The following is a 26306-nucleotide window of genomic DNA, read 5'->3' as shown; positions in this document are numbered from 1 at the left end:
ATCAATCAATATGACTGCCTCCCCAGTATACATCGTCGGTGTGGGGATGACCCCATTTCAGTCTCCCAAAAAGTCAGCCGCAACCTCCTCCAATCCCGAGGGAGATTATTTCAACCTCGCCGTATCCGCATGTGTGAAAGCTTTACTCGATGCCGGAATCAACTATGATGATGTTGATCAGGGAGTTGGGTGTTATGTGTTTGGTGACTCTGCTGGCGCACAGCGTGTTTTCTACACCCTGGGGATGACTGGAGTTCCCATTTACAATGTTCATAACTACTGCAGCGCGGGGAGTACGGGCCTGTATATGGCCAATCAGTTTATTCAGGCCGGCAGTGCTGATTGTGTCCTTGTGGTGGGATTTGACAAAATGTATCCTGGTGCTCTTCCACAGATTTATAAGGATAGGGAGAATCCTCTGGGAAGAATTCTGGCTCTTTCAAAGCGTTTTATTCCCAAGGGTCAAGCAGAATCAGCTGGCTGGACACCTCAGCTATATGCCAACGCCCAAGCTGAGTACCTGGAAAAATACGGATCGAACGGAGCAAAAGCAGAGCATTTCGCCGCTATTGCCTCCACTAACCGTACGCATGGCATGAACAACCCCTACAGTCAGCTGCGTCAGTCTGTGACGACCGAGGAAGTTTCATCGAGTCCACAGGTGTCGGGATCGATTACTCGGCTGCAATGCTGCCCATCCTCGGTAAGTACATGTTCTTATTAAGCCTCGCCTGCATACACCATGTGTGTACTAATATGATAGACCGGAGCTGCCGCCACGGTCCTAGTGTCGGAGCGTTTCCTGCAAGCTCATCCCTACCTGAAGGAAAGCGCAATTGCCATTAGGGGCCAAGCCCTTGCAACTGACTCTCGGGATTTGTATGAGCCCGCGAGCGCCATCGAGCTGATTGGGTCCAATAATGACAAGACGTGCTGCCCAGAATGCCTTCAAGCAGGCTTCACTATCACCCAAAGACATCCAAGTGATTGAGCTGCATGACTGCTTTACGACAAACGAGATGTGTGCGATCGAAGACTTGGGCCTAGCTCCACACGGCGAAGGGTGGAAGCTGGTCGCCGATGGAGGCATCACGTATGATCAAAGTTCTAAAACGAATAGAACGTCTCCAGGATGGATCATCAATCCCAGTGGCGGATTGATTTCTAAGGGTCATACGCTGGGAGCGACAGGCCTTGCTCAAACGGCCGAGTTAGGTACACTCAATTCAACCCCTTTATATAGGGGATTATGCTAATGTAGATTTAGTATGGCATTTACGTGGCTGGGCATCAACCCGTTGTGTACCGCAGACCAAATACTGCCTGCAGCACAATATGGGCCTCGGGGGTGCTACAGTTGTCACTGTTTTAGGTCGTGCCGACGACAAAGTTGCACCCTTGCCGTCTGAAATCCAGGATCAGGTTGACGGACGACGACGTCTCGGATATAACCCAGCTCTGGAAGCAAGGGGAGTAAACAAGCAGGATATCGAGGCTGTGAAATCTCGAAAGGCATTCAGTAACTGGGCTGCCGACACATTCGAAGCTCTGGGAAATACACGTGAAGTTAGATTGTGAGATAATTTGATAATTTCTTTTCGTCAGAACACTGTGTACAACATAGTTGTAGACCAAGTGTTTTGATTAGAGTAAGCAAACGGCAGATCAGGTGACGCTCATTAACCCCGCGTTTTGGCTCTGATGAGCATCAAAGGACGTGGGGGCGAAGACCTCGGCAATGCTCATGTCTTTCATATAAGAGAAACTGATTCTTTCGGGTATTTCTCATTCACAATCTGAAATGTCCCCTGCAACTGCATCTACCGACTTCCGACCAGAAAGACGCCTGGGTCGATCGGGGCCTCGATCACGAGCCGGCTGTACCACCTGCAAGAGGCGCAAGGTGAGATGCGATGAAGGAACCCCGATATGCGCCAACTGTACCCGACTAGGAGCTGAATGTATATATCGGCGGGTTCCATCGAAGCGTTGGCAGACAGAGAGACCAACCAGCCCCGGTACACATCCCAGTCAGCAGAATGTGGATCAGTCACCGACTTCCACCAATCACCGAGACGTTGACGAGTTGATGGATCTTGACTCGAGCCTCAACCCTGCCTTTTACCCAGAAACTGCTTTATTCTTTGACTTTGACGCCTTCTCTCGGAATGCTCTGGATTTATGGTGTTCCCCATCGACCTTGCTACCGGAGCCACAAGGCCTGGCAATTCCGACGTTGGAGGACGCCATCACATTGGAGCATGACCGTCATGATGGCGCTGCCCCTTTCGTTACAAATCCAACCTATGACGTGCCTGTATGAGGCCCGGTAAAGATTCTATCGCTGACTCCTCCGCTAATATGCAAATTAAGCACACCAAAGAGAATGTTCGCTACCATCTCCCCAAAGAAACCGAGCCTTCGGTAACTGAGGCTCTTCAGGAGCAAGCAATGCCCACCAATCCGCCCCCACGTCCAACTCGTCTAGCAAAGATGCCAATCTTTTGCGAGATATAGTTCCAAATTTCAACCGGATGGCCACGAATATCTTCTTTGCGGCGCGTTCAACTACCGACCCTGGAGCGGATAAAAGCATCACTCGTCGTTCCGATGCATTGGGAAGATACTTCCAAGAGCATGTGTTTGTTCCTGCTGTATCAAGTGTGGATACTACCTCATGGCACGATCTCTGTTGTCAGATTCTGGCTATGGCCCGTGGCAGCTCTACTATTCCAAACGCAATCGTGGCGCTCTCCCAGCTCCACTTTAACAAGTTTTTCTCAACTACAGAACACAACAAAGGTCCACATGCTCTACGAAACGGCGAAAACCTCTCTCATTATCTGTATATATTTGCCAGAGAGTCGCTTATCGAGGGGCTCGAGCAGCTAAAGGTGAAGCCGTCTGCGTCTCTTCGCCGAGAGCTGCTAATTGGACTTTTTCTTCTCACTTGCTTCGAGGTTAGTCATCTGTCGTCGGTGACGAGCATTGGCTGACCCAAATGGAGTAGCTTATCGACAAGGAGGATATTCATCGAGCTCATCAAATAAAATGGGCAGATTGTCCTATACAAGATTTAGATGAGGCCGATTTGTTAACACAGCAAATATTGAATTGGCTAGTTCTTTGCGATATGAAACTTGTCATCTTCGGAGGAAACGGCATTTTGACACGTCGGCCAACCTCAGTATCACCTTTCATAAGCGGCCCTCCAAACCCGTCGATACACCCAGTCGCGGATGCGGAGTCACCATTGCAGCAAAGTTCAAGGGGAATGGACCTTTTATCCCCACCGCCCGACCGGTTACGACCAGAGATAAGGCGGCGAGACCCGTTGACGTCGTGCCCTTCCAATAGCCCACTACCGACATTAAAGGAAAGCATTCTTCGTGATGCCGTAACGTTCCATCGTCTGTCACAGCAGTTCCTTCGCAAAATTGCTATGTTGGATCGCCACCGTCGGCCACGTGGGTCCATCGAAGATGAAGTGGAAGTCACTGCCAGCGCCAGTCAGATTATCAACGATCTTCACCAGCTTTGGAAAAGCCGCCCTGTAATTTTGAACTCCGATTTCGAGCAACTCAAAGACTCATTACAACTACATCTTGCGAAAGATATTTCCCGACTACTCTGCGTGATTCGGGCATGCTTTTGGTCTAATTTTTGTTATTTATACAGGGCTGCATGGTGGGACCATCTAGCACAAGGAGATGAAAGGTCGGCTGCCGATAATACATGGGCAGCACTTCGTGGAAGTGTCGACCAGCCAATTGTGATTTCTGAAAACTTCGTATCTGACATTGATGATTGGGATGAGTCGCCTCTCAACAGCACAGCAATGTGGGCTCTCTTCACATTCGCGACCGAATGCGCCGACTCTGTCAAAGTTGCGTGGTGTATTGCTAAGCTTCGCCAATTGAGTCTGGTGAAATCCGACTATGGACCAGGGGGCGAGCATGCGAGCATTCATGCTGGTAAAGCTGCGCGCCTACTACAAGAAGTAACAGACCAACAAAGAGCAAAGAATGCTCGGGTCGACGTGCGTTATATTTCCCTCGACCTGTTCGGCTTTATGTTCCCCATTATTTAGCTATTACGACTACAAGCTCATTCCCCATCTCTATTTTCCATTCGAGAGCGAAAGTCTCTACTTTCCGAAAGAATTACCCGACACCCGAGATCCCCTCTTGGCGTGATATTTTATTCCAGGCAGAGGTCCCCGGGTAGATACCAGAAAGTACTTATAAAAGTGGATTTAAATGCAACTACCGTAGGCCTACTACACATTCAAAAAGAGCATTCGAGCAAAATGCAACTTGAAAATAGGACCTTCATTGTCACCGGGGGGTAGGACACCAGATTTACCCGTCAGAACCACCCAGCTGACATACTTTGAATATAGATCTTCAGGCTTAGGCCGGGCGACAGCACAGGCTTTGGCTCATAGTGGCGCGCGCGTTGCTTTGTTTGACCTGGCTGAACCTATTGACGCCGCAGAAGAAGAACTTCCATCCGAGCTAGTGAGGTTCTACCCGGTCGACATATCATGCACTACAGACATCACCAAGGGAGTGAGTGAAAAAACAATTTAATTATAATTTTATTTTGCTTGCCGTTGAGTGGAGTCAGAATACGAAAGCTCCGATTGGTGGGGTAGTTTGTTGTGCGGGCATCCTAGCTCCAGGAAAAGTGCGTGGTCAAAGATTCCATACACGGATTTAGGATTCCGGTGTTAAAGTGATGTAGATTATGAATTCCTCCTTCGAGCCTCTGGCACTTGCGAAGTTACAACAAGCCATCAACGTGAACCTTGTCGGGTCTCTCGACCTCATCCGACAAGTCGTTCCTCACATGGCTCAACTACCCGAGTCGATCGATCCCGACGATGAGTCCGAAAGAGGTGTGATTGTTATGGTATCTTCGGCTGCAGCGTACGATGGGCAGCAAGGCCAGGTGGCTTACGCGGCTACCAAGGGAGCCATCCGGTCTCTGACATTGCCACTGGCGAGGGACCTATCCCGATACGGCATCCGAGCTGTATCTATTGCGCCAAACATGTTCTCTACTCCGATGACCGCTCAAGGAAAGATGCCGGAAAGAGCACGAAAGGCTATCGAGGCCCACTTTGAATGGCCAAAGCGAGCGGGGAAACCGGAAGAGTTCGGCGGGTCTGTTTTGGAGATATTTAGGAACCGGATGCTTAATGGATGCTGTCTGAGACTTGATGGTGCAATGAGACTCCCTGGAAAATTTTGATGTTTGATACTCATTCGATAGCCTTAGATATCTAACTATGTTTTACTTGCATATTGAAAACTTGTCTCGCTTTACACACGTAGATAATCTAATATGTCCGCGAAATTTGCCCGAGCACTGTCTATATAGCTACACAGAACGATGTCTTATAAGAATTTGACTTTCGAAAACTATCAACAAGGTAAACGCTCGATTTATTACGGTAAAGCCTCGATAGTCTGACTCCTTTTTTGTTTTGTTCGTTTGAGAATGGCACTGGTTACCACTGATCTATTTTTATTACTCTGTAGTAAAAATGAACATTCTTCAATTGAGATATATATCGACATTAGAATAGCAAGCCCAATAGAAGAACAATCCGCTCTCTTTTTCTGACACAACAGCTGAACTACCGATCACAATTTGGGATATCCATTTTCTCCATATATAATCTTGTTTACTTGCTCATGTCCATGTTGCTCTTCGAGCGTGATGATCTCTTATAGTGATCTGCTGTCGAATAGAACATCTTCCGACATCAGTACGTAATCCTCTTGGACTGGCAGTCATTCAATTTCATCTTATGCAACCCACTTCTGCTCACCCGGAGCAAGCTTTGCATTCTGTCGTCGGTAATAGATCCATAGGCCCAATGCCAACACCATTGCCATGAACTGACTGGCGGCATTGACAGCATGGCCCGTCTGGTACTGAGGAGCCTGCTGACTCTGGTAGATCCACACCCCTATAATTTGGCCTGGTCCAGTAAATGCAATATTCAACCCGCTTGCTACCGACGCCGCAGTAGTGCTGTGGACATTGTCCGAAACCCACGCACACAGTGGGGGTAGCGACCCGAAAGCAGAGCATGCACTAAGCACAAGCATACCGTAACGAAGATGAAGTGATGGGCTCGGGACGCAGGCTATATTGAGAATCAGAAACCAATGACCAGTATGAGAATGGGAGTACAACTCACCGGGAATGAGAAACGTAACAAATCCTGTAAACCCGAATAGGGCAGCAATCAACCCTCGGCATACAACTCTATCGGATATATATGCCGCTGTGAGAGCCACAACATATGCACATGCATAAGGTGGAATGGTGAAGAGCTGCGCCTGGAGTCCAGTGTATCCAATTCCCTGAACGATTGCCGGAGCGAATAATGAGAGGGACGAAACACCTATTCCGACAAAAAGATAAAGGACATAGTGAACCCAGAGGCGAAGATCCTTAAGAGTCGCCTTTGCATCAGCCCAGTTGAGCTTGTCCTCACTGTAGAAAGAATCAGATTAGCTTCGGTAGTTATTGTTGCGGGTAGATTTATGATGTACCCTCGAGCCACATTATTGCCAAAGGATGCTTTGAGGATGGCCTTATCTTCCGCAGTGAGCCATTTGGCCTTTTCCGGGTAGCTTGGCAGGAAAAAGAAAATAGCAACTGCTAGGACGAGACATGGTAAACCTTCGATAATAAAAAGCCACCGCCATGCTTGTAAGCCCCCGGCACCATTCATATGAGCTACTCCGTAGGCAATAGCACCTATAAAAATAAGTTTTAGCACCCATAAATTGACAAATCGCGTTCGGAATGATCATACCCCCGAAAGCACCTGCTAGCGTGGCACTGCAAAGAAAGACAGCGATTCGGATGGCTCGTTCACGCGGTCCGTACCAGAAGCTGAGAAAAAAGATCATTCCCGGGTAAACACCAGCCTCGGATGCACCTAAGAGAAATCGGAGAGCCATGAGTGTTAAGGCATTTTTTGACCCTCCAATTCCTGCACACAGGGCGCCGAAACAAATGACAAGAAATGCCAGCCAGCTAGTCATGAGTGTCAGTAAAGCAAACAATATACCCATCTGACCGTCAGGGTGCGAAGTCTCACACTGGAGGAGTGAGTTTTTTCATTGCTAAGTTGCTTGGTGTCTCAAATAGAGAATAAGCCACCAAAAATAGCATAAGGGCAATGCGATATTCGTGGTCGTTCATGTCAATAGAGGTCATCAGATCGTCGCCGGTGCCACTGTTCAAGACTCGTGCATTTCCTTTGTATAGTCATAAGTAAGAGTACTATTGAACGATTCCAATGGAAGCATTCGCCTTCTCACCGATATTAGTCCGATCGAGGTAGCATAACAGATAGGTCAGCGCCACAAACGGTAGGATCCGCCTGTCGATTTTCCTATATACTCTTTGAGGTTTCAGCAACATATTCGCCGATAAACTGGGAAGTTGGTTTACCGTGCATATTCCTCCTTGGTTGGATGTGCAGTTCCATCATCTGAATACTCCAAATGGATACAACCTCCATCAATGTCCTTCTCTGTGTCTCGAGTTTTGGACATCATGAATTCAATGCGTTCGGATCAACAAGCTTATTGATTCCAGGATAAGTTTTGAATGAATACAACGGGCTCAGTCCCCCATAAGGTCTACGATATTAATACCAATATCAGGACTGGTCACGGGAGCTGAACAGCCCTCAACCCCGCACTCTTCTCTGACCCCGGATCTGGGGTTGGAGTTGATTGGCCCCGAACTATCCACTAATTTCATTGATCTGCGTCTAAGAGTCAAGATGCGAGTCTGGTCTTAGTGGGGAATGTGAGGTCGGGTAAGTATACCGCTGATTGGTGATGGAACTGACATCTCGGGTCGACAACTCTTATGGTCCAGTATGGCAGGAATCGGCTAACAATAATGCTCATTGGAAGAGCTTTCTCGGACTTTGGAAAGGGGGGTTGAGCCTGTAATTCGGGAGAAAATAGCATTGTGCTGACGAAATAGTAAAGAGACTGCGTTGCTTATTTCCAAATTGAACTATACAAAGACGCATCTAAAGTTTCAACAAACTACCGAATTAGTTAGGGAAGCCCAAGAAAACAAGCACTGGTTCAGTCGAGCAATTTGAGTCTTGGATGGTCTTGTGCTCTTTGAGAGAATTCATGTCATTGACTAGGATAAAGAAAAAGCAGTGCGAAGGTGCCGAACGCCTGATTTTGCGGTGTTTATGCTTGATTCTAGACCGCCTTCGACACCGCCTATACTGTGTTTTGTAAACACAATTGAATACTGCTCCGCAGCTCTCTAACCTAATTAGGCAGAGTAACTCTTGGCACTCCATTTTCAGTACGTATGCCATTTATTATGGTCTTACCACTGTAAAAAGTACAACCTTCGAATAATTTCAGCTATATGATACTTCTATGAATTACTGTGGCAGAGCCCTTTAATAAAATAAATGTAACGCCTTTGGTACCTAAGCAAATCCCAAGGCTTCATATGGTTATTACGCGATATAAAGGTATAATTGATATATGGCCGGACTGCCGAATTGTTACTAGACATCCTACTCCTCCTATATCAGTTAAATCGCCTCCTCCCACAGCAGTTAAACCAGTAGGAAGGGCGCAGAAGCGAGCGTAGGCTTAGTCTCAGGATACTTCGCTATACCGGAGCTAGCGGAGGAGGATACAGAGAGTATAAATACTAGGAACCAGAGGAAGATAGAGAATATAGTTAGAGGAAGAGTATCGACACTCGAATTAGAGGGAGATAGAGATTTATATAGTATGAATAGCTTCAGATTCTTAGGGTCGGAATATCTTCAAACCACCTAGACTTAGACAAATATTGAGATTTATATAGTGGGAATAGCTTCATTTTACACGCTCTCTGTCATGGTAATTCAGGTATTTTAATTTCTACCAGTCTAAAATCAGGCACAAATTAGACAAATTAAGGCATCAATCCCACAAAATCAGGCATTCGGCCACTGGCCGCTATACACCTTCGCAAAGCAGCATTGTTAGACCCCTATATACGATTCTACTTCATTTCACTACGAGGACTTGATGTATTCTAACCGAGTATGAACTCAGTACAATAATATTAACATTAAGATATCTAAAAAGAAAAAGAAAATAGATCACAAGGGGACAACATGCTTCAATTATGCAGAAGAGATTAATTTGATCATTCATGTTCGTCGTGATGGGCGTAGCCGGTGTATGACAAGAAACAAAAATGCTCCAAAAAAATAAAGGGAGCTTATGGTTTGGCGAGTTGTTCCTTACGGAAGAACAGCAAGAACCCAGCACTGCAGATAAATGTTAGAAATAATTCAGATGAACGAAACAAGCAAGGAGCAACATACCAGATCAACAACTGACAGAACAAAGCAACCCAAAACCAGCCATTAGCCAAGGAATGGGCGCCCTTGGTCATGTCAGGAGAAATTGGACCGGGGCCTACGCTGTTCGGACCGAAAGCTCGGGCGCAGATAGTCGCAATGGAACCCAGCACCTGAGATGCAATGAGAGCGAAACACATGTGGACTCGAGTGAGAGTCTGTAGGAGGATGATACCGAATCCAAGACCTTGGATAGAATCCAACACGCCGAGCCATAGCCAGAGACTGCGAGAGACCAGCGCGCCGGAAGTATAACTCCCAGCCCAGGGGAGATAGTACCCGATGCCCGAGATGGCCCACCAGATTTGGATGAAGCGGGGTGCGCCCAGGCCGCAGGCGAAAACGGGAAGGAACCAACTGTGTCGTTTGGAGAATTTGCTAACGACGAAGAGGAATATACACCAGATAACGCCAAAGAAGACGATGCAGAGGATGACGATCTGCCATGCGTGGGCGTGCGAGGAACCCCATAGGACTGGGAGAGGGGAATGTTAGTACTGATCGGTGTGCCAGAGTTCGATTGGGAAGATTGAACTTACAACTCCAGTTTCGACCGTATGGTGCGCTCAGGAAGAAGTTCTGCAGGATGACCGCGACGAAGTTCCAAGCGACGATCTTTCTCCGGAAAAGGGACTTGTAGAAGGACGGCACCTTGCCTGGCTTCTGTCGGTAGTAGTTGGGAAGTCCCAATGCCAACAGAATGCCTACGAAACACAGGAAGACAGTGATGGGATAACAAATCGCACTGGAGTAATGTTAGTAAAATAGGGAAGGAGATCAGTGTGCGGGGCTATTCACCTCATTTTCCAGCTATTGGCAATGCCTGACTCAGGGCTCAAGAGACCCTCTGAAGAAGCCTTGGTCATGGTCGAACCCCAGTACCAGAGGGCAATAACGTATGCCTGCTGGATACCTTGAATGACACAGGCGCGGAAAATCCAGGTTTCAACTGGAGCACCTCCCTCATCACCAAAGTTTGAAGCGAAGAAAATAGATCCACTAGCGGAGGCCGCGGCGTAGAAACCGGTACCGACATTCTGGATCCATCCCCGACTGAAGGAATCATCTTGCCAGTGAGCAGATCCAATCAGGAGGAATGCAAAAGCATATAGGAACCACGGAGTAGAAAGACAAACGACAGACTTGAAGTAGCGGTACACGAGCCACCAGCACATGGATGCAATGGCATATGTCGTTGCAATTCCATACAACTTATCCGCGGTCTGGCCAACTTCACCGGTGAGTAGAGTAATCTGGTATGAGTTTGCGGCGATGATCTGGCCCAGAGCGAGGAAAATGGAGTAGACCGGCCAGTCTCCAATTTTGATCTGCATCCATTTCTTAAGTCCACTGGGAGGGACATAGTCCTTTCCGAGAAGGAACTCATCATCCTGGAGATGATTTTCTTCGTTGCTATTGACGTTGGAGACGAGATCGTCACTGTAGAACATATTGTCTGGGGTGTCAGTGTTCCTTGATGAATGCCGAATCGATGGTGTGGGAGATTTGGTACGACCCAGTCTGGCATTGCGGAACCTGTCGAACCACTGTTGCTCGCTCTTGACCAAGAACTCTTCGATACAAAGTTGCGACTCGGAGTTAGATCCGTTCAGGGCATCCAACTTTTTATCAAACGTCCTGTAGTACTCGCCAGTGCTATCTGTGAAGAAAGGATCAACCTTCTGTAGCTTGAAGTCTGTCTTGTTGCCGACAACAGAGTCCAGAGAGAGAACGGATGCGCTGCTGAAACGGTTGGACTGGCCAAATGGCTGGGGTGGAAGAAGGAGGCTGTCCGCGCTCGGTGGTGTGCCCGGAGATCCCGGGCTTTCCAAAGGAAGCATGAACCTGGGATGTAAAGACTCCTGGCTTGGAGAAGGCAAGTTTTGAGGACGGTCTCTTTGAGCAGCCTGGGCTCGTCGTCCTGCCTCGACTTGAGCTGGAGTGAGAGTGTATTCGTCATCGCCAAACACGGTGTGGGCAGTGTCTTCATCGCTGCTATCCTCGCCTTCGGCATCAGTGGCTCCGTTTTCATCGCTTTCTGAGATACCAGCCTCTTTTGCTGCTCTGCGACGTCCAGCATGACCAGGACCTGAGTGAACACCCAGGGAGAGAGAACGACTCAGTCCCGACTTTGGTTTCTCCATGTCGTCCAGGTTTGTATCTGCGCTGTAGCTGACCTTCTTTTGAGGGGCAAGGTTGTTCATTTGGTTGAAGGAATAGCTGCTGTCCCTAGAATGCGTGTATGGAGAGTTCATGCCGGGTGAAGCAAGTGGGCTTCCGAGTTGAGTCATAGAAGGTGAAGGTGACAGGGCTCCACTGAAAGTGCTGACTCCAGAAGAAGTGCCAGGTCGATTGTTGTTGTTATTACTCTTCGCCACTTTGTTGTGGACCGCGATAGCAGTAGATTGCAGGATCTCAAGATCTTCAACCCATTGAGCAACAGGGAAACGCTGTTTTGCAGATCTCGCACGCATCATTGCACGGACGGATGTCTTGGAATTGAGGGCAGCCTCAATTGCAAGCTTGAATTGCATAAGGAGATGAGACGTTGAGATTGATTCCACATTGTACCACCAGCCTGGCATTTGGCCAAGACCACCGACACGAGCTCCGATACCCAATGCACCTTTTCGGCCAAACTCGACGGCAACCAGACCGAAGGGCTCGTCACGAGATGGGATCAAGGCGAACTCAGCCCCAGAGAAGATGAATGGCGGAAGTGCAGTGAATTCAGGCTTTGAGAAGACTCGTCCGGGATAGACTTTCATCATGTGGTCAAGCTTAAGAGCAGCGAATTTACCGTAGAGATCGATAACGGGGCCAATACAGATCAACTGCACGTTAGGCCGGGCTTCGATAACAGCGGGCATTGCGTCCGCAATGAGATCAACACCTTTTTGCATAGACCAGCGACCGACAAAGACAAGTAGATCGGCATCAGGATTCTGATCGAGTCCTGCCCATTCCTGGGCCTGCCTCTTGAGCTCACCACGGCCAGCCTCGTATGTTGCATCAACGGTGATATCTTGCTCTTTGGTTGGCTCCTTTGTCCACTCACCGACGTCAGATGGATCAGGGTTAGGCAGATTGCCGATCTTATGCAACCCCCAGAAGATAGGATAGCGAGCATAGGACCGTTTACCATACTTCTTAGAAACACCGACGGCACCAAATCCTGACTGGTGAACACGAAGATAGCTTGCGCCAGCGTGGAGTAAGTTGAACACTTCACCAAATTGCACGTAACGACGAGCGACCTCTTCGTTAAGGTTAAAGACCGAGCAAACCTCCTCTTTTTCCTTGAGAGTTCGCATAGGCCAGAGACCCTGGAACTCAGCATTGTGCAAGGAGAGACAAACAGGGATAGTTCTTGGGAGCAAGTAAAGAGGTGCGAGAGAACCGTGGTAGTCGTTAATATGGTAGGTATCAATCGGGAATCGCTTGATGGCTTCCGCGATACACTGGTTCCATGCTGAATAGTACACTGCACTGTCAAGATCATCCATACGAGCAGGGTAGGGTTCGGACTTTGACTGTTGACGGAACACTGGAGCATCAAGCAGGACGTAGGTGATATTATTCAAGACGTGGTATTGGACTTGGACCTGGTAGGGGCTGCCGAGAATGGTGACTTCCATAGGCTCTGCCTCCTGGTCCACAGGGTAGTCGACACCTCCAACGCAAGGAACGACCCAGATGAGATCTTGGTGACCTAGGGTCTTACCCATTAGTTGGGCCATAACACCAAGACCACCGATTTTGATTTTGATGGCCCAATCCTCAATGTCGTACTCCATGGTGGCGATTAGAACCATGCGTCGCTTGCCAGAAGCAAGAGCTCCGCCCAGAGCGGTGGTGCTTTGCATGAAGCCGGATTTGTTGGCTAAGCGCATTAGTGGGTTTGAGGATTGATCCTTGTGACCACTGGACGTCTTGATCTTGTTCCAAATTGCGAGAGGAATGTTTTGCTTCTCACTCACACCGACCTGGTTGAATTTGACCTTATAGAAAGACTTCATGAAGATGTACACACATCCCACGGCAGTGAGGAATGGTATGATCCAGAATAACACGAACATGGCAATCTGTGTGGACTGAGGTCCAACCGGATCGAGCCAGAAATGGAGAGTTCCATCGTCGAAGTAGATTTTGTGAGAGAGGTAGCCTTTCGCTGGCGCGGCGGTGATATTGATCAAAGTCGCGCTCAGAGCAGACGGTGGGCTTCGGTCTAGGACTGTGTCATTGTCGATATCACCCAAAACCCAGGTTTGATCGGGCTTTCCGTCTGGGTTAATTCCCCAGATATTTAGCTGACCGACTGCAGGCCATTCGGACGTGAAATGGTAGGACCAGACTCCGGTTTTGGTGTCGAGTGTGATTCTGTTGTCAAGGCCCCCGTCGAATCCATACTGGTTGTAGGGTCCATTGAAGAAGGCATGGGGGAAACGTCGTGTGACTGGGTGGTCCCAGTCAGCGTCACCTTGCTGCACGTAGTCGCTACTTCCAGTCAAACGACTCCAGTACTCAACACGCACATGCTCACCATCCCATTCTTGTTTCTTGGTTCCCGACCATGGGAGCCTCTCGATGGTATCATTTCCGCCTTTATATTCTTTCCAGTTGGAGAATGACGATGCCCAATTAGTTGAATAACGGTATTTGTCTGCACCAGCAGCATGATGCTGGATAAAGAGGTCGCCGTTGTCTTTCTTGTGGAGTAGACTGCTCGAGTAGTTGGCAGAAGTGAACACCATAGGGTTATCGAACTGGCCGACACGGAAGAGGAAGTGATCAACAGCGTAGGTATAAGAGCTTGTGTCTTTGTTGGTAACATTGGTGACAGTCAATTTATGGATTCCGTTGTACACTCCAGTGAGGTTTGCTGTCCACTTCCAAACGCTTGGGATCTCAGCAGTCCAATTTGTTTGGAGCAAGGGAGAGATAGTTGTGCACTTCACAGTATTGGAATCTAGGGTTGGAACCTTCCCAGTCTCTGTAGATGAATCGAGGGTAATTGCCTCGGTCACCGAGTTACAGTTCATTTCTTCCGAGAAGTAAAGCTCAACCGTTACATCCTCTGGAAGGTTGGGCGCCACGGTAGAACGCAGTGGGAAATCATGGCCGGGGGTGAATTTGGTGATCATGGGCCGAGGGAATTGATGTTTAGCGATAGGAACGTATGCGCGGAACTCGTATGCCTTCAATTTCAAGCTTTCCGCACAGCCATTCAACTCCGTGGATCCATTGAAGCCGAGTTTGCGCACTCCATCCACCAGTTTGATCTCGTCGTACGGGTAGAAAAGGTTCTTGACAGTGGTACCAGAATCGAATGGAGCAGTCAGTGTCTTAGTCACATTGTCGGAGTTGCAGTCGAATGTGTATGTCCTTGTGTCATTGAGGTTTTGGTAAACAAGCCAGACCGGTTGATATTTGGGTTCGTATTTTTGCGCATTGGTATTGATATCCCGGTAAATGGACCACATTCCGGTCTCCGTGGCCGTTCCATTTGAACCAGGGTAGTAAACATAGTCGGTTTTCTTTGACAAATTCCCAATGTAAAACCCGTCATTGAGAATTGGGTACTGTTCACGCAAGTGATACATCTGCTTCATGATATTTCGAAGAGGGTGGGAAGGGTCGCGGTGGTCGTAGGCAACTGTCACATCCTCACAGCCCTTTTTAGCTGCCAAAACAGGCCACTTGTAGTACTGCGAGGACTGCAAGTTAAAGCAGCCATGAGTTCTCCACGCGGTTGCAGGCGACATTGCCTGTCGCCCATAAATGTAATTCTCCGCAGTGGCATCTAAGATATAGAAGTTCTGCTCTTCACCCCAAAGAAGAAGTGGGATTCCGGGGAGCATCAATGTAGTCACGAAAGAACCGAGTAACTGTCGATGTGTACCATTGGCAATCGATGGCCAACGGAAGACGTCTTGATTCGTCACACCAAACATGTGTCGAGGGTCGAACTTGCCGGTGTTAGCATTGACCAAATCATTTGATTGCACCATCCAGTCCCAGCCCAAAACCCAGTCATCGGGCGCATCATAACCGGCTGAAAGCTGCCCATCCATGCCAAGGAATCGAGTCAGGGCACGATATGTCGTATAGTGGAAGGCTGCACTATCGATGGCTTCATGTCCGGCTTCGCGTAAGAACCACTGGGCAGAGGACTCATTTGTCAACTTTATTGTTTCGGCAGAGCTCTCAGGCCACTGGTTACGCTGCCTACCCCTTCCGAGGTAAATGGCACCAAAGTCGTTTCCACCCGTGATTTCGCCAGTGATAAAGAAGTTCTCTTTTCCAACTGCGCGCGCGCATTCTCGGTAGGCAGCGGACATGTCTCCAAGAGCATCCACGGTAGCTTGTGTGCCCTTGTCATAACGGAAACCATCAATATCTAAAGATTGGATGATCATGCAGGAGTGCCGGATCAATCTTTCGCGCACAGTCGGGTTCCACTCGCGGAGACGATCCTGGACGGAGGCAAACTTGGCCAGTTGTCGCTTCCAATCAGGCCACACACCGAAAGCCTCAATATCGCCGTACTGGTCGAAGTCGCTGTTGTAACATCCAACCAAGCCTGAGGTCTCTGATTCGTTCACGGGGTATCCATCTTCGAACCAGAATCGAGGGTAGTCACAGGTCTGATTGTAGTCGCCAGCTCCAATGGTGAAGTCTCTGTATTGGCGTTCAGTCTTCCATTGTGTTCTATATTCCTTCTCCGAGAATGGAGTAGATGTGTTTAGATGGCCTTCAAATCCAATCAAGTCACCCATTCTGGATATATTCAGTTAGCACTGGTCTCTTATTTATGCACACGGGGACAACTTACGTCGCAATGGTATTGTCGAACAAGACATACATCCCGCGCTTGTGTATTTCGGTGATGGCGTCTCTCCAAGTCTGGATAGTTCCATAATGCGCGTCGAGAATCGTTGTATCCAAAACTCCATATCCGTCTGAAGTCCACGGCTGATTCAGCAAGGAGGTTCCGGCAATATAGAGACCCTGGACATTGTGAGCATATATTTTCTTGCCACTAGAAGATCACAGATGAGACAAACCTTGATCCCCATTCCTTGGAGATAATCCAATGTTTCGACGAGGCCAGCCACATCGCCACCATGGCGGATGCGTTGTTCGATATCATGCTCAAACGTGGTACCATTTGCGTTGTCATTGGTAGGATCACCATTCACGAAGCGATCCAAGAAGAGAGAGTAGAACGGGAAGCGCCAATTTGTCGGAGAGGGGTGATATTTCCCCTCATGGCCAGGCCATGTTCCCCAGTAATCTGCTGGGTTAGTGGCCGTCTTATTCTCATTGAGGTTATAATCAAGGTAGGCCTCGTCGTATGGCCAAGCTGTGACGGTTTTCGCAAGAAGCGAGACCAATCCGCTGGTGAGTAACCACTTCATGACTGGTGACTGCGCGAAGCTGTTGAGTGATGGTCGCGCGCCTCAGATAGTGCGGATATCCCCGCTGGGATGAGAGGATGAGACACTCTATGAAAGAGATGAAGATGTGCAGCTCTCAATTGCCATGGAGCAGTGGGATGTAGGTATGTATCTCGAAGGTCACGACACAAATTCCCAACAGAAGGCGTCAAAGGTGGCAGTAAGCCAAAGAAGAGAACGACAGGCGGACTAGCAAACGAGCGAACGAAGGAACGAGGGAACGAGAACGAGCGAACGAGGGACGATGGACGATGGACGAGGGATGAGGGATGTAAACGAAGGAAGAATCGATTGTGGAAGTGAAAAAGAAATGATCACATAACAGCAGTGCGCAGTGCTAAATGCTAAGCTAAAAGCCTAGTCGCATTGAAGCTCAAGATAAAAATAAAAGCAGATGAGACAAACTCCATATCAATTTTAGAGCCCCAGACTGTATTGGAGTATATTGGGTTCCAACGTCTCAGCTTCGGTAATTTTTATTTCTTTTGCCTTTTTCAGTTTAATTGGATGTAATTGTAATTGTAATTTTAAATCTTTTTCTCCTTTGGGTATAAATTATGATTGTTTTATTCTTCTTTCCCGCCTGTCCTTGGCATCAAAAGCCGAATAGGACACCTAGTTCGGTTAAAAGAGTATTAATTGGAGCCTGACGGGGCTACCCGACTCCCATCAACGCTCTATACGGAGTACTAGTATTAGATTTGACCCATGCGCCACTTGCCAGACCCTGACGCTATCTTTACAACTAGCGCAGAGAAAAGCTGTCTCCTTATCGCGGGACATGTGATTGTTTTTTAGACTCATGTCGCCTGGCATGCAGTTCTCTCCCCCTGGCAGTTAGTTAAAAAATAAGGCTTAGACAGTGAGACATTGTACGGAGTAGGTAGTGGGCAACTTTCACGTCTGCCGACTGTTGATTTTCTAGGCCCGCAATTATCAACCTATCAAAATGCCGATATACCTCTCGGTCATGACCCGCGTGGGTTAGGGGGCCGAGATCATGATAGCCCGACCCGGCCGATTGGTTGTTGAGGTAAGACCCACCCCCACTTAGTGCATTTACGACCGGGGTCTTATACCAGATAGTGTACGGGCACTTGTTTTTGGTTTTTCGTTTTCTCCGTCTTTTTCGTTTTTTTCGTTTTTTCCGTTCTTCCCCTTTCTCAAGGGTTTTTTTCTTCTTCTTTTCGGTTCCCCGGGGGCTCAACCATGGTACAAATCTAAATATTCTTCCAAGGTTTACAATAACAACCAATGGTAAACAAGGAATAATGCCAAGACGGATAACTTCCATGAAATCCTTAAGTCAAAACTTGGAAGTATTCTCCGTACAAGAAAACAAGCAAAAGAAATGTCTGACTTAATCTCCACAAGGTCAGACATCCCTGCAGTACGGAGTATTTACCGTGATGTGATACTGGTATCAACGCCACTCCAGACGGAAGTCCGGGAAGCCGAGAATGGCGCAGCAAATCTCGTACAGCCACCCGAGTTCACTTATCTATCACACCGGATTACACCTATCTCTGTTCATTTCCCACATCTTTATTCCTTTTTCCTTTCTTGCGTTGTTCGAGGTATATATTCATTGTAGTATCTGGGTGTCTGGTGCAAGTTAAAATTCGTATAGAATCGTAAAATTTTGCCAAGGTGTTCATTCAAACTTTTGTATCGCATATCTCGTATTCAACTGCCCAGGGCCAGGGCCAAAGCGTTTGGTGTATCAATTCAAGGTACGGGGTACTCCGTACAGCGTATGTACGCGGTAATCTATACAATACGAAGTACCAAAGTACTATCTATAGCTTGGACCCGATTTGTGGAAATTCAAAGTAACGTCGCTAGTCTCTTGCACTTTGTCTCGGATGATTGGACCATCAAAAGTTTGTCACTTCTCCTGTGATAGATAGGGACCGTTCCTGAGATTAGGGCAGTGTCTCCACGTGATAACGACCAATCAACAGTAACCTCCAGCAAGGTGCCTGGTACCTGACAGCTCCTGTACTCTGTACTCCTTGTTCCAATAGTGTCGTTACTAGTGTGCTAAGTCGCTTTCGCTTCTTCCCCTCCCACAAGTACACCATAATGAAACTAAAATTGATTTCTGCAGCCCCCGCTTGATGTGTACATGGGGTAGTTAGTCCTTCTTAAAAAAAGCCACTAGAATCATACCTTTATTTCTGAATCCTGGGGCATATCAACGGGTAGGTCGCATGGCAATCAGGTCCATTGGTGCAGATATCCCGAGGCAACTGCCCGGATAATAATATAACGCGTGGTTGTGGGGGGAAGGTCCCAAGACATGTATGGATGGACAATAGAACCTTGCAAAAGCCGTGCCACCTGACTAGCCATTTTCCCCGATCTTTTCCTGTCTAGGGACCAACTTCTGCTTTCTTTGCCTCCTTTCGTTTCCTGTTCCTGGATAAAGTCCAAATGTCACTCATTTATTCCACTTGCCGGCCATCTTTGCCCTCTCGTGAGTTAATCAAAACACTCTTTATCTGAAAGCCCAGTACTCTCTTTTTCGCCTCTTCCGGTCGACCCATCACACAAATACGAGCTGCCATGATGTCACGATCGACCCTTGGCCGTCTGGTAGGGCTCTTGATCACGGGCCTTATTTCCTCGGCATCAGCCGCAAGGACAGCCGACTGGAAGCCCAGGTCGATATATCAGACCATGACGGATCGTTTCGCTCGCACAGATGGATCATTAACAGCACCATGCAATACCACCGCGGGCCTTTATTGCGGAGGAACATGGCGAGGAACCATTGATCGTCTGGACTACATCCAAGGGATGGGATTTGACGCTGTGATGATATCTCCCATCATCGAGAATATCCATGGCCAAGTCTCCTATGGCGAAGCTTACCATGGGTACTGGCCATTGAACTTCAACACCCTCAACTCTCATTTCGGGACGCATCAAGACTTGCTCGACCTCAGTGCCGCTCTCCACTCCCGGGGCATGTACTTCATGATGGATACGGTAATCAACAACATGGCGTACATCACAAATGGCAGCAACCCGGCCACACATATCGACTACTCAGTATTTACACCCTTCAATAACGCAGACTATTTCCATCCCTACTGCAAAATCACAAACTGGGAAAACATGACCGACGCACAAAGGTGTCAGACAGGTGATCTAGACGTGCCGCTGCCAGACCTTTTCACCGAGCATGCAGATGTCCAACAGCTTCTGATCGCATGGGCAAACAACGCCATCAAGACCTATTCCATTGACGGACTCCGCATTGACGCTGCCAAGCACGTTAATACGGGTTTTCTACGAAATTTCTCCAATGGTGTCGACACTTTCATGACAGGAGAAGTTCTTGAAGGGGCAGTCAGCATCATGGAAGATTATCAGAGCAACTACATCGACAGTTTGCCAAATTATCCGATCTATTTCGAAATCATAGATGCCTTCACCCAGGGCAATACGTCTCAATTGGCGAAAGCAGTGGAGAACATGAGAATCACCATGCCAGATGTCAATGCTATGGCCACTTTTTCCGAAAATCACGACAAACCTCGAATTGGTAGCTACTCCGATGACATAGCGGTATGTGTGCCCTCCTCGGGTTGACTGATCGCTTTTGTTAATGATGGTACTTGGCAGATGGCCAAAAATGTCCTAGTGTTTACCATGCTATTTGATGGAATCCCGATGATATATCAAGGTCAAGAGCAACATCTGAAGGGGAACTCGGTGCCTGTCAACCGAGAAGCCATCTGGCTCACCAAATACGACACCAATGCGGTGCTCTACCAGCTAATCGCAAAGCTGAATCGCATTCGGAACCACGCAGCCTTACTGGGCACAAACTACTTTGAGGACTCGACCCACACGATCTACCAGGGAGCCAGTGAGCTTGGTTTCACAAAGGGTGTCCAGGGTCGACAAGTAGTCATGGTGTTGTCCACTCAACCTTCGACCAGTGGGGCTTACAACCTCGACATGGCAGTCACTTACAATGCTGGCACGGTGATCATGGATGTTCTGAACTGTAAGAACTATACTGTCGACAACCAGGGCCTGCTGCGTGTCGATATGAACAAGGGAGAGCCACGGGTTTTCTTCCCCACACAATATATGGAGGGTAGTGGTCTTTGTGGCTACCCCGAGACGAACGTTACCCTCGCGATGTTGGAGACTGGCAGTAGTTCGACGTCGGCTGGAATGCAATTTACCAGTGGTACCGGTGTAGCCACCCTACTGCTAGCCGTGATGACCAGCATGTTCGTCATGTTCGTTTGAAATACCTCGACAGCCCTTCTTTTTTCCTTCTCTCTTCATTCGCTTCATTCTTCTTCCGATCTTCCGATCTTCCGATCTTCATTTTCTATTTTTACCCTTTTTCCCCCCATTGAGCCACGACTCGGCTTGGTTCGCGGAGATATCCTTTCTTGTGCCATATTTTTGACCTCTTGTTTTATTTGGCGATATTTTTGGTCTTTTCCCTCCTGACACGCGCCCTTTGGCCTTTATATGATTATGGGCTTTTTTTCCTATTTACTATTATTTTACATGTCACGCATTTATGGCCGGCGGTAGCCAATGAGATTATCTCAGGTGGAGTTTTCTTCTAGAAAAGTTCCAATTTTCCTTTGGGTGAAATTTTCGTCTGAGACATTTTTAATAATTTGAGAATAATAAATGGAGACACCTCCAACTGCAAAACCTGTACCTTACAACAGTTCGAAGTCAAATATAGTCGCCCCACATCCAAGCCCTAAAAGGGAGGATATGCATATTCTAGTTGAGTACTATTTAGCTGGACATTGACATAGCTTGACTTGCCATTTGGTATCCCGCAATGCCGTCTTTCCTGTGGTGTGGATCTCGACAGAAAGGCCAGAAATGGAAACAGATTGAAGGTCAGTATCCCCGACCGGAAAACAGTTCGAAGCTCTAACCTGCATACATGGTACAGAAGCAGCAGCGAATCTACAACAGCTACCATCATGGAATGCTCCAGATAATTCGCTCATACTGCAAGCCTTTGAATGGCATGTTCCCACCGACCGGCAGCACTGGCGTCGTCTGCAGAATGCCTTACCAGAGTACAAAGCCATTGGCGTTGATCAGATCTGGATCCCTCCCGGATGCAAGGGAATGGATGTGAATGGTAATGGCTATGACATCTATGATCTGTACGACCTAGGGGAGTTCGATCAGAAGGGCGCAGTCCCCACGAAATGGGGCACCAAGCGTGAACTTGAAGACCTGATGTGCCAAGCGCAGAACTTGGGCATTGGTGTAATCTGGGATGCTGTGCTCAATCATAAAGCTGGCGCGGACTATCCAGAGCCTTTTCAGGCTGTCAAGGTAGATCCTAAACGTGAGCGATTTCATCCTTCTCTTCGTTGATATTCAATCATGGATTTTCGCTGATCAAAATAAAACAACAGGAAGAGATCTGGATATATCTAAGCCGACAGAAGTCCATGGCTGGACAGGCTTTGATTTCGCCGGTCGCGGTGACATGTACAGCTCAATGAAGTATCACTGGCAACATTTCAGCGGCGTTGACTGGGACGATAAGAGCAAGCAAAACGCAATCTACAAGATTGTCGCATCCAACAAGGACTGGGCGCAAGATGTGTCCACGGAGAATGGAAACTACGATTACCTGATGTTCGCCGATTTGGACCTTACACACCCAGAAGTCCGCGCAGACCTCCTGCAATGGGGAACGTGGATCACCAAATCCCTAAGCCTCAATGGAATGCGACTTGATGCCGCTAAGCATTTCTCAACCGAGTTCCAACGCACATTCGTGCAATATGTTCGGAAAACCGTCAACCCGGACTTTTTCGCCATCGGAGAGTACTGGACTGGACATTTACCGTCCCTTCTGCATTACCTCGAGAAGGTAGAGTATGATCTCGCTGCATATGATGTACCTCTCCTGGAGCGATTCTCCAAGTTGTCCCATGCCAAGGCACCAGATCTTCGCGGGATTTTCAAAGATACATTGGTACAGTGTCGGCCGGACCACGCTGTGGTGAGTTCCTCGACGCTCGAGTAATGATACAAAGCTAACTTCTCCAGACCCTTGTTTCGAATCACGATACGGTAAGTACCAACTGTGTCTGATCTTGGCATATTTACTTCTTTACCTAACTCTCAGCAGCAACCAGGACAAATGCTGGAGGTGAGTCAACTTCTTCCCAGTTTTATAAGGCCCGAGCACGGCTAATCAAAGCCCAGACCCCAGTGGCGCACTCCTTTAAATTACTAGCATACGCATTGGTCCTCCTCCGCAAAGACGGTCACCCATGCGTATTCTATGGTGACCTGTACGGGATACGGGCGAATGTGGATAACCCAATGACACCAAGTTGCAACGGTCATCTTCCCGTCCTAACTCAAGCCCGGAAACTCTATGCCTACGGCGAACAGCAGGATTATTTCAACCAACCCAACTGCATAGGTTCGCTTGGCCCTTTCACCCCTGGATTACTGCGCCCCACTATGGGGAACACGTATCCACACTAGCAGATCTGACTGCGATACAGGATTCGTTCGCTACGGAAACGCCCGTCACCTATCCGGACTCGCGTGTGTTATCAGCAACGCTGGTCCGGGTGTGCAGCGCATGTTTGTCGGTCAACAACATGCATATGAGCAATGGACCGATCTGTTGCATCCTAGCATAAAACCTGTCATTATCAACAAGAAGGGGTATGGAGACTTCGGTGTCCAGGCGATGAGTGCTAGCGTCTGGGTCGATTCGGCTACCATGGGCCGGGATGGTCTCAAGAGGGACTTGTATGTATCCTTTCCCAGCCGAGTACACCGTACGGAGCACTGATTGTGGCTTGATTACTAACTCCGTGCTACCAGTAACGTGGATATCTACGATACCTAATCTTTTGTTGGGCGCAAGGCACATCCCCGGGGGTTCTCCGGTGCGAAAATTATGTACAACATCTAATATTTGTGATAACACTTGGAACTCCGTGCTCCGTATCTTCCTGCCGTATTCGACAAATCATAAGTACCTCAGAAAAAGGAATTTACTGATTCGGATCTGACTCCGTAATTGACCGCTACTCGACTGGGAAATGGCACCATTCTGTCCGTAAAGAGATAATAACGTGCCTGCAGGTTCTGAGACACTCATTTTATCGCCTCCAGTGCTCCCACTTATGGTTCATTTAGCGTGTCGTCCGAGACCCCCAAATTCAGATATATCTCAATCCTGAAATTGGTCTGTGGAGTGGGTCTTCGTTGAGACATCGAAACGGTGTGTTCGCAGCATTTTCGAGTTCATTCTGAGACATTCGTACGGAGTAAATATTGGATATGGATTTATGAATACTCATGGACAGCCTTTTGATTCCCCTTACCCCATGGATGATTAGGCTTTGCTGATCTTCGCTCAAATTGGTGGCCAACACCCTTGCTCGAGCTAATGAAAGGATACATGAAAATTCAGGGTCCAGATTGCCTTTCTGTAATTTACCGCAGAATTTGCAATTCAAAAATACGGATACCATACATACGTAATTCCACGTTTCATACTGCTCGGGTTTTGTTCTATGCCAAGACTGTACCAAATACCACTAGCGGATTGCCAAGCCTATCTAGCGTCCTCTTATCGACCCTATCGGCGGACCACATCGATGGTTGGGATCCATAGTGGACGGGCCACCTCCGGGTGTAAAAAATAACGACGGACACAATTATAACATGGAACTCCCATCGAATAATAGAGTACGGAACACGGAGTCATCTTCCCCAAAATCGAAAGTGGAATTTGCGCCTGAAACTAGCTCCTCGGCGAGCCATGAAGCTCTACTTACTTCCACATGGAACCTTACTGAGACCCTGAATTCCCACGTTGTGTATAATAAAATGTTTAAAATATTTTTGGGATGCTCTAAAACCGGGTACCTCGCCATGTCAATTCTATTTTCAGGTATCTTTCCGTATTGGTAGTGGGTGCCAGAGACATTGTTGACGGTTCAGGGCATCCAAGGTTGTGCAATATCAAATGAAATGTTTGGTCACCTACTTAATGACATGGACCCTTGAATCTGACTATTTTTCCATCTTCCAACTTCTCTCTCGCATCTCTCTCGCTCTTTTACACTCCAACATTCATTCGTTTTTTAATCCACTACATTCGCTTTAATTAGTCAAGATGCGTTTCTCTACCATTCTGTCTCTCCTGCCTTTGGCCCTCTCCGTTGGAGGTATGTAAATCACCATATGACGCGAGACTCTCTCTAATAATCAGTCTAGCTATCCAGGTCACCGAGCCCTCCAAGGGCGACGACCTCGATCTGTCCAAATCTTTCACCGTGAAATGGACATCCGTTAAGTATGTCGACTATGATCACTCACATCTTACCCTAGCCATGACAGCCAAAACTAACCAATTACAGCACCGACGCCTCCACTGTTGACATCGTCCTTGTCAACAATGCCGTCTACCCCCCGTCGATGAGAAGATTGCCTCTGGCATCGACACCTCCAAGGGCTCTTACACTGCCAGTGGTCTGAAGGACGTCAGCAATGGGTAAGATCGCCTTTGTGGCGCGTCGATTGTATGTCTACTAACACTTAATGTACACTGCAGTTCCGGTTTCCAGATCAACCTGCTCTCCACTGAGGCCAAGAACACCGGCATCCTCGCTCAGTCCGAGCAGTTCAATGTGACCGCCGAGAGCTCCTCCAGCTCTACTACTACCGGTACATCTTCCACTGTCTCCTCCTCTTCTACTGCCTCGACCTCTGTTGTCTCCACTGGTGCCTCCACCACTGAAACCGAGGCTTCCACTACTGGTACTTCCACCCCGGACGTGTCTATCATCAAACCCTCCCCCACCGGAACCCTTACCTCTGGCTCCCTTACTACTGGTCTCCCCACCCCTGGCAAGCACAGCACTGATACCTCTGTCCGTACAGCTACCGGAACTTCTACCGGAACTTCTACCGGAACTACCACTAGCACCACTACCGGTCTGACCACTAGCACCACTACCGGTCTGACCACCAGCACTTCCACCACCACCAGCACTTCTACCAGCTCTGCCTCTCCCTCTGCCTCCAGCGGTGCCGCTATGGGTCTGGTTGCCCCCGCTACCGCCGCTGGTCTTCTGGCTGGTGTCCTCGCTCTCCTGTAAATTGCAACTTGAAGATCGGCTGATGTGCCGGGCTTTGGTATGTGCCGACGCTTGGTATGACTTCAGCTTCAAGGTGTGGAGAATTGAGAACTATGTTTCTAGAATTGGGTTATTCATGGAGGAATGGTAATGAATGGATGGGATTCTTCTTTTTTTTTCTTTTTTGCAGGTGGTTGGTCGGCCTTTCGAGGTTTCATCTATTGATGTAGACTAGGTATGTAATCGGTTGATGCATGCATGAGCTTGACTTTTTTTTTTTTT

The 26306-nt window shown here is 48.1% G+C and overlaps 10 protein-coding genes across 10 annotated transcripts; 8 read left to right on the top strand and 2 right to left on the bottom strand.

The window, feature by feature from the left end:
• Positions 1-10: 10 nt before the first annotated feature.
• On the top strand, positions 11-1578 carry N7518_001415 (uncharacterized protein; the record flags this gene model as incomplete). Its single annotated transcript, XM_057182343.1, has 4 exons — positions 11-703; positions 764-879; positions 929-1215; positions 1268-1578. The coding sequence occupies 4 exons, from the start codon at positions 11-13 to the stop codon at positions 1576-1578; spliced, it is 1407 nt and encodes a 468-aa protein (XP_057043793.1).
• A 223-nt stretch (positions 1579-1801) lies between these two features.
• N7518_001414 (Zn(II)2Cys6 transcription factor domain-containing protein) lies at positions 1802-2323 on the top strand (the record flags this gene model as incomplete). Its single annotated transcript, XM_057182342.1, has 1 exon — positions 1802-2323. One exon carries the CDS (start codon positions 1802-1804, stop codon positions 2321-2323), a length of 522 nt encoding a protein of 173 aa, XP_057043792.1.
• Positions 2324-3133: 810 nt separating this feature from the next.
• N7518_001413 (transcriptional regulator family TF) lies at positions 3134-4090 on the top strand (the record flags this gene model as incomplete). Its single annotated transcript, XM_057182341.1, has 1 exon — positions 3134-4090. The coding sequence occupies one exon, from the start codon at positions 3134-3136 to the stop codon at positions 4088-4090; it is 957 nt and encodes a 318-aa protein (XP_057043791.1).
• Positions 4091-4309: 219 nt separating this feature from the next.
• N7518_001412 (uncharacterized protein) lies at positions 4310-5256 on the top strand (the record flags this gene model as incomplete). The annotated part of the gene is made up of 3 exons (XM_057182340.1): positions 4310-4347; positions 4403-4571; positions 4747-5256. The coding sequence occupies 3 exons, from the start codon at positions 4310-4312 to the stop codon at positions 5254-5256; spliced, it is 717 nt and encodes a 238-aa protein (XP_057043790.1).
• Positions 5257-5816: 560 nt separating this feature from the next.
• N7518_001411 (uncharacterized protein) lies at positions 5817-7589 on the bottom strand (the record flags this gene model as incomplete). The annotated part of the gene is made up of 7 exons (XM_057182339.1): positions 5817-6160; positions 6215-6513; positions 6573-6780; positions 6839-7062; positions 7127-7286; positions 7350-7423; positions 7483-7589. The coding sequence occupies 7 exons, from the start codon at positions 7587-7589 to the stop codon at positions 5817-5819; spliced, it is 1416 nt and encodes a 471-aa protein (XP_057043789.1).
• A 1702-nt stretch (positions 7590-9291) lies between these two features.
• On the bottom strand, positions 9292-16854 carry N7518_001410 (CAZyme family GH13; the record flags this gene model as incomplete). Its single annotated transcript, XM_057182338.1, has 6 exons — positions 9292-9340; positions 9398-9908; positions 9973-10178; positions 10232-16213; positions 16269-16444; positions 16501-16854. 6 exons carry the CDS (start codon positions 16852-16854, stop codon positions 9292-9294), a joined length of 7278 nt encoding a protein of 2425 aa, XP_057043788.1.
• Positions 16855-16978: 124 nt separating this feature from the next.
• N7518_001409 (uncharacterized protein) lies at positions 16979-17196 on the top strand (the record flags this gene model as incomplete). The annotated part of the gene is made up of 2 exons (XM_057182337.1): positions 16979-16997; positions 17036-17196. The coding sequence occupies 2 exons, from the start codon at positions 16979-16981 to the stop codon at positions 17194-17196; spliced, it is 180 nt and encodes a 59-aa protein (XP_057043787.1).
• A 2268-nt stretch (positions 17197-19464) lies between these two features.
• Positions 19465-21165, top strand: N7518_001408 (alpha-amylase; the record flags this gene model as incomplete). Its single annotated transcript, XM_057182336.1, has 2 exons — positions 19465-20469; positions 20527-21165. The coding sequence occupies 2 exons, from the start codon at positions 19465-19467 to the stop codon at positions 21163-21165; spliced, it is 1644 nt and encodes a 547-aa protein (XP_057043786.1).
• Positions 21166-21724: 559 nt separating this feature from the next.
• N7518_001407 (alpha-amylase) lies at positions 21725-23782 on the top strand (the record flags this gene model as incomplete). Its single annotated transcript, XM_057182335.1, has 8 exons — positions 21725-21785; positions 21842-22249; positions 22320-22915; positions 22963-22986; positions 23042-23065; positions 23122-23344; positions 23430-23682; positions 23758-23782. The coding sequence occupies 8 exons, from the start codon at positions 21725-21727 to the stop codon at positions 23780-23782; spliced, it is 1614 nt and encodes a 537-aa protein (XP_057043785.1).
• Positions 23783-25060: 1278 nt separating this feature from the next.
• On the top strand, positions 25061-26045 carry N7518_001406 (GPI anchored serine-threonine rich family protein; the record flags this gene model as incomplete). The annotated part of the gene is made up of 4 exons (XM_057182334.1): positions 25061-25112; positions 25162-25240; positions 25305-25358; positions 25499-26045. 4 exons carry the CDS (start codon positions 25061-25063, stop codon positions 26043-26045), a joined length of 732 nt encoding a protein of 243 aa, XP_057043784.1.
• Positions 26046-26306: the final 261 nt, after the last annotated feature.

Source organism: Penicillium psychrosexuale (assembly GCF_028828465.1).
Source record: "Penicillium psychrosexuale strain IBT 29551 chromosome Unknown utg000002l, whole genome shotgun sequence".
NCBI classification, from domain to species: domain Eukaryota; kingdom Fungi; phylum Ascomycota; class Eurotiomycetes; order Eurotiales; family Aspergillaceae; genus Penicillium; species Penicillium psychrosexuale.
The sequence above is the reverse complement of the archived record's forward strand: the minus strand, read 5'-3'. Positions and strand labels throughout refer to the sequence as shown.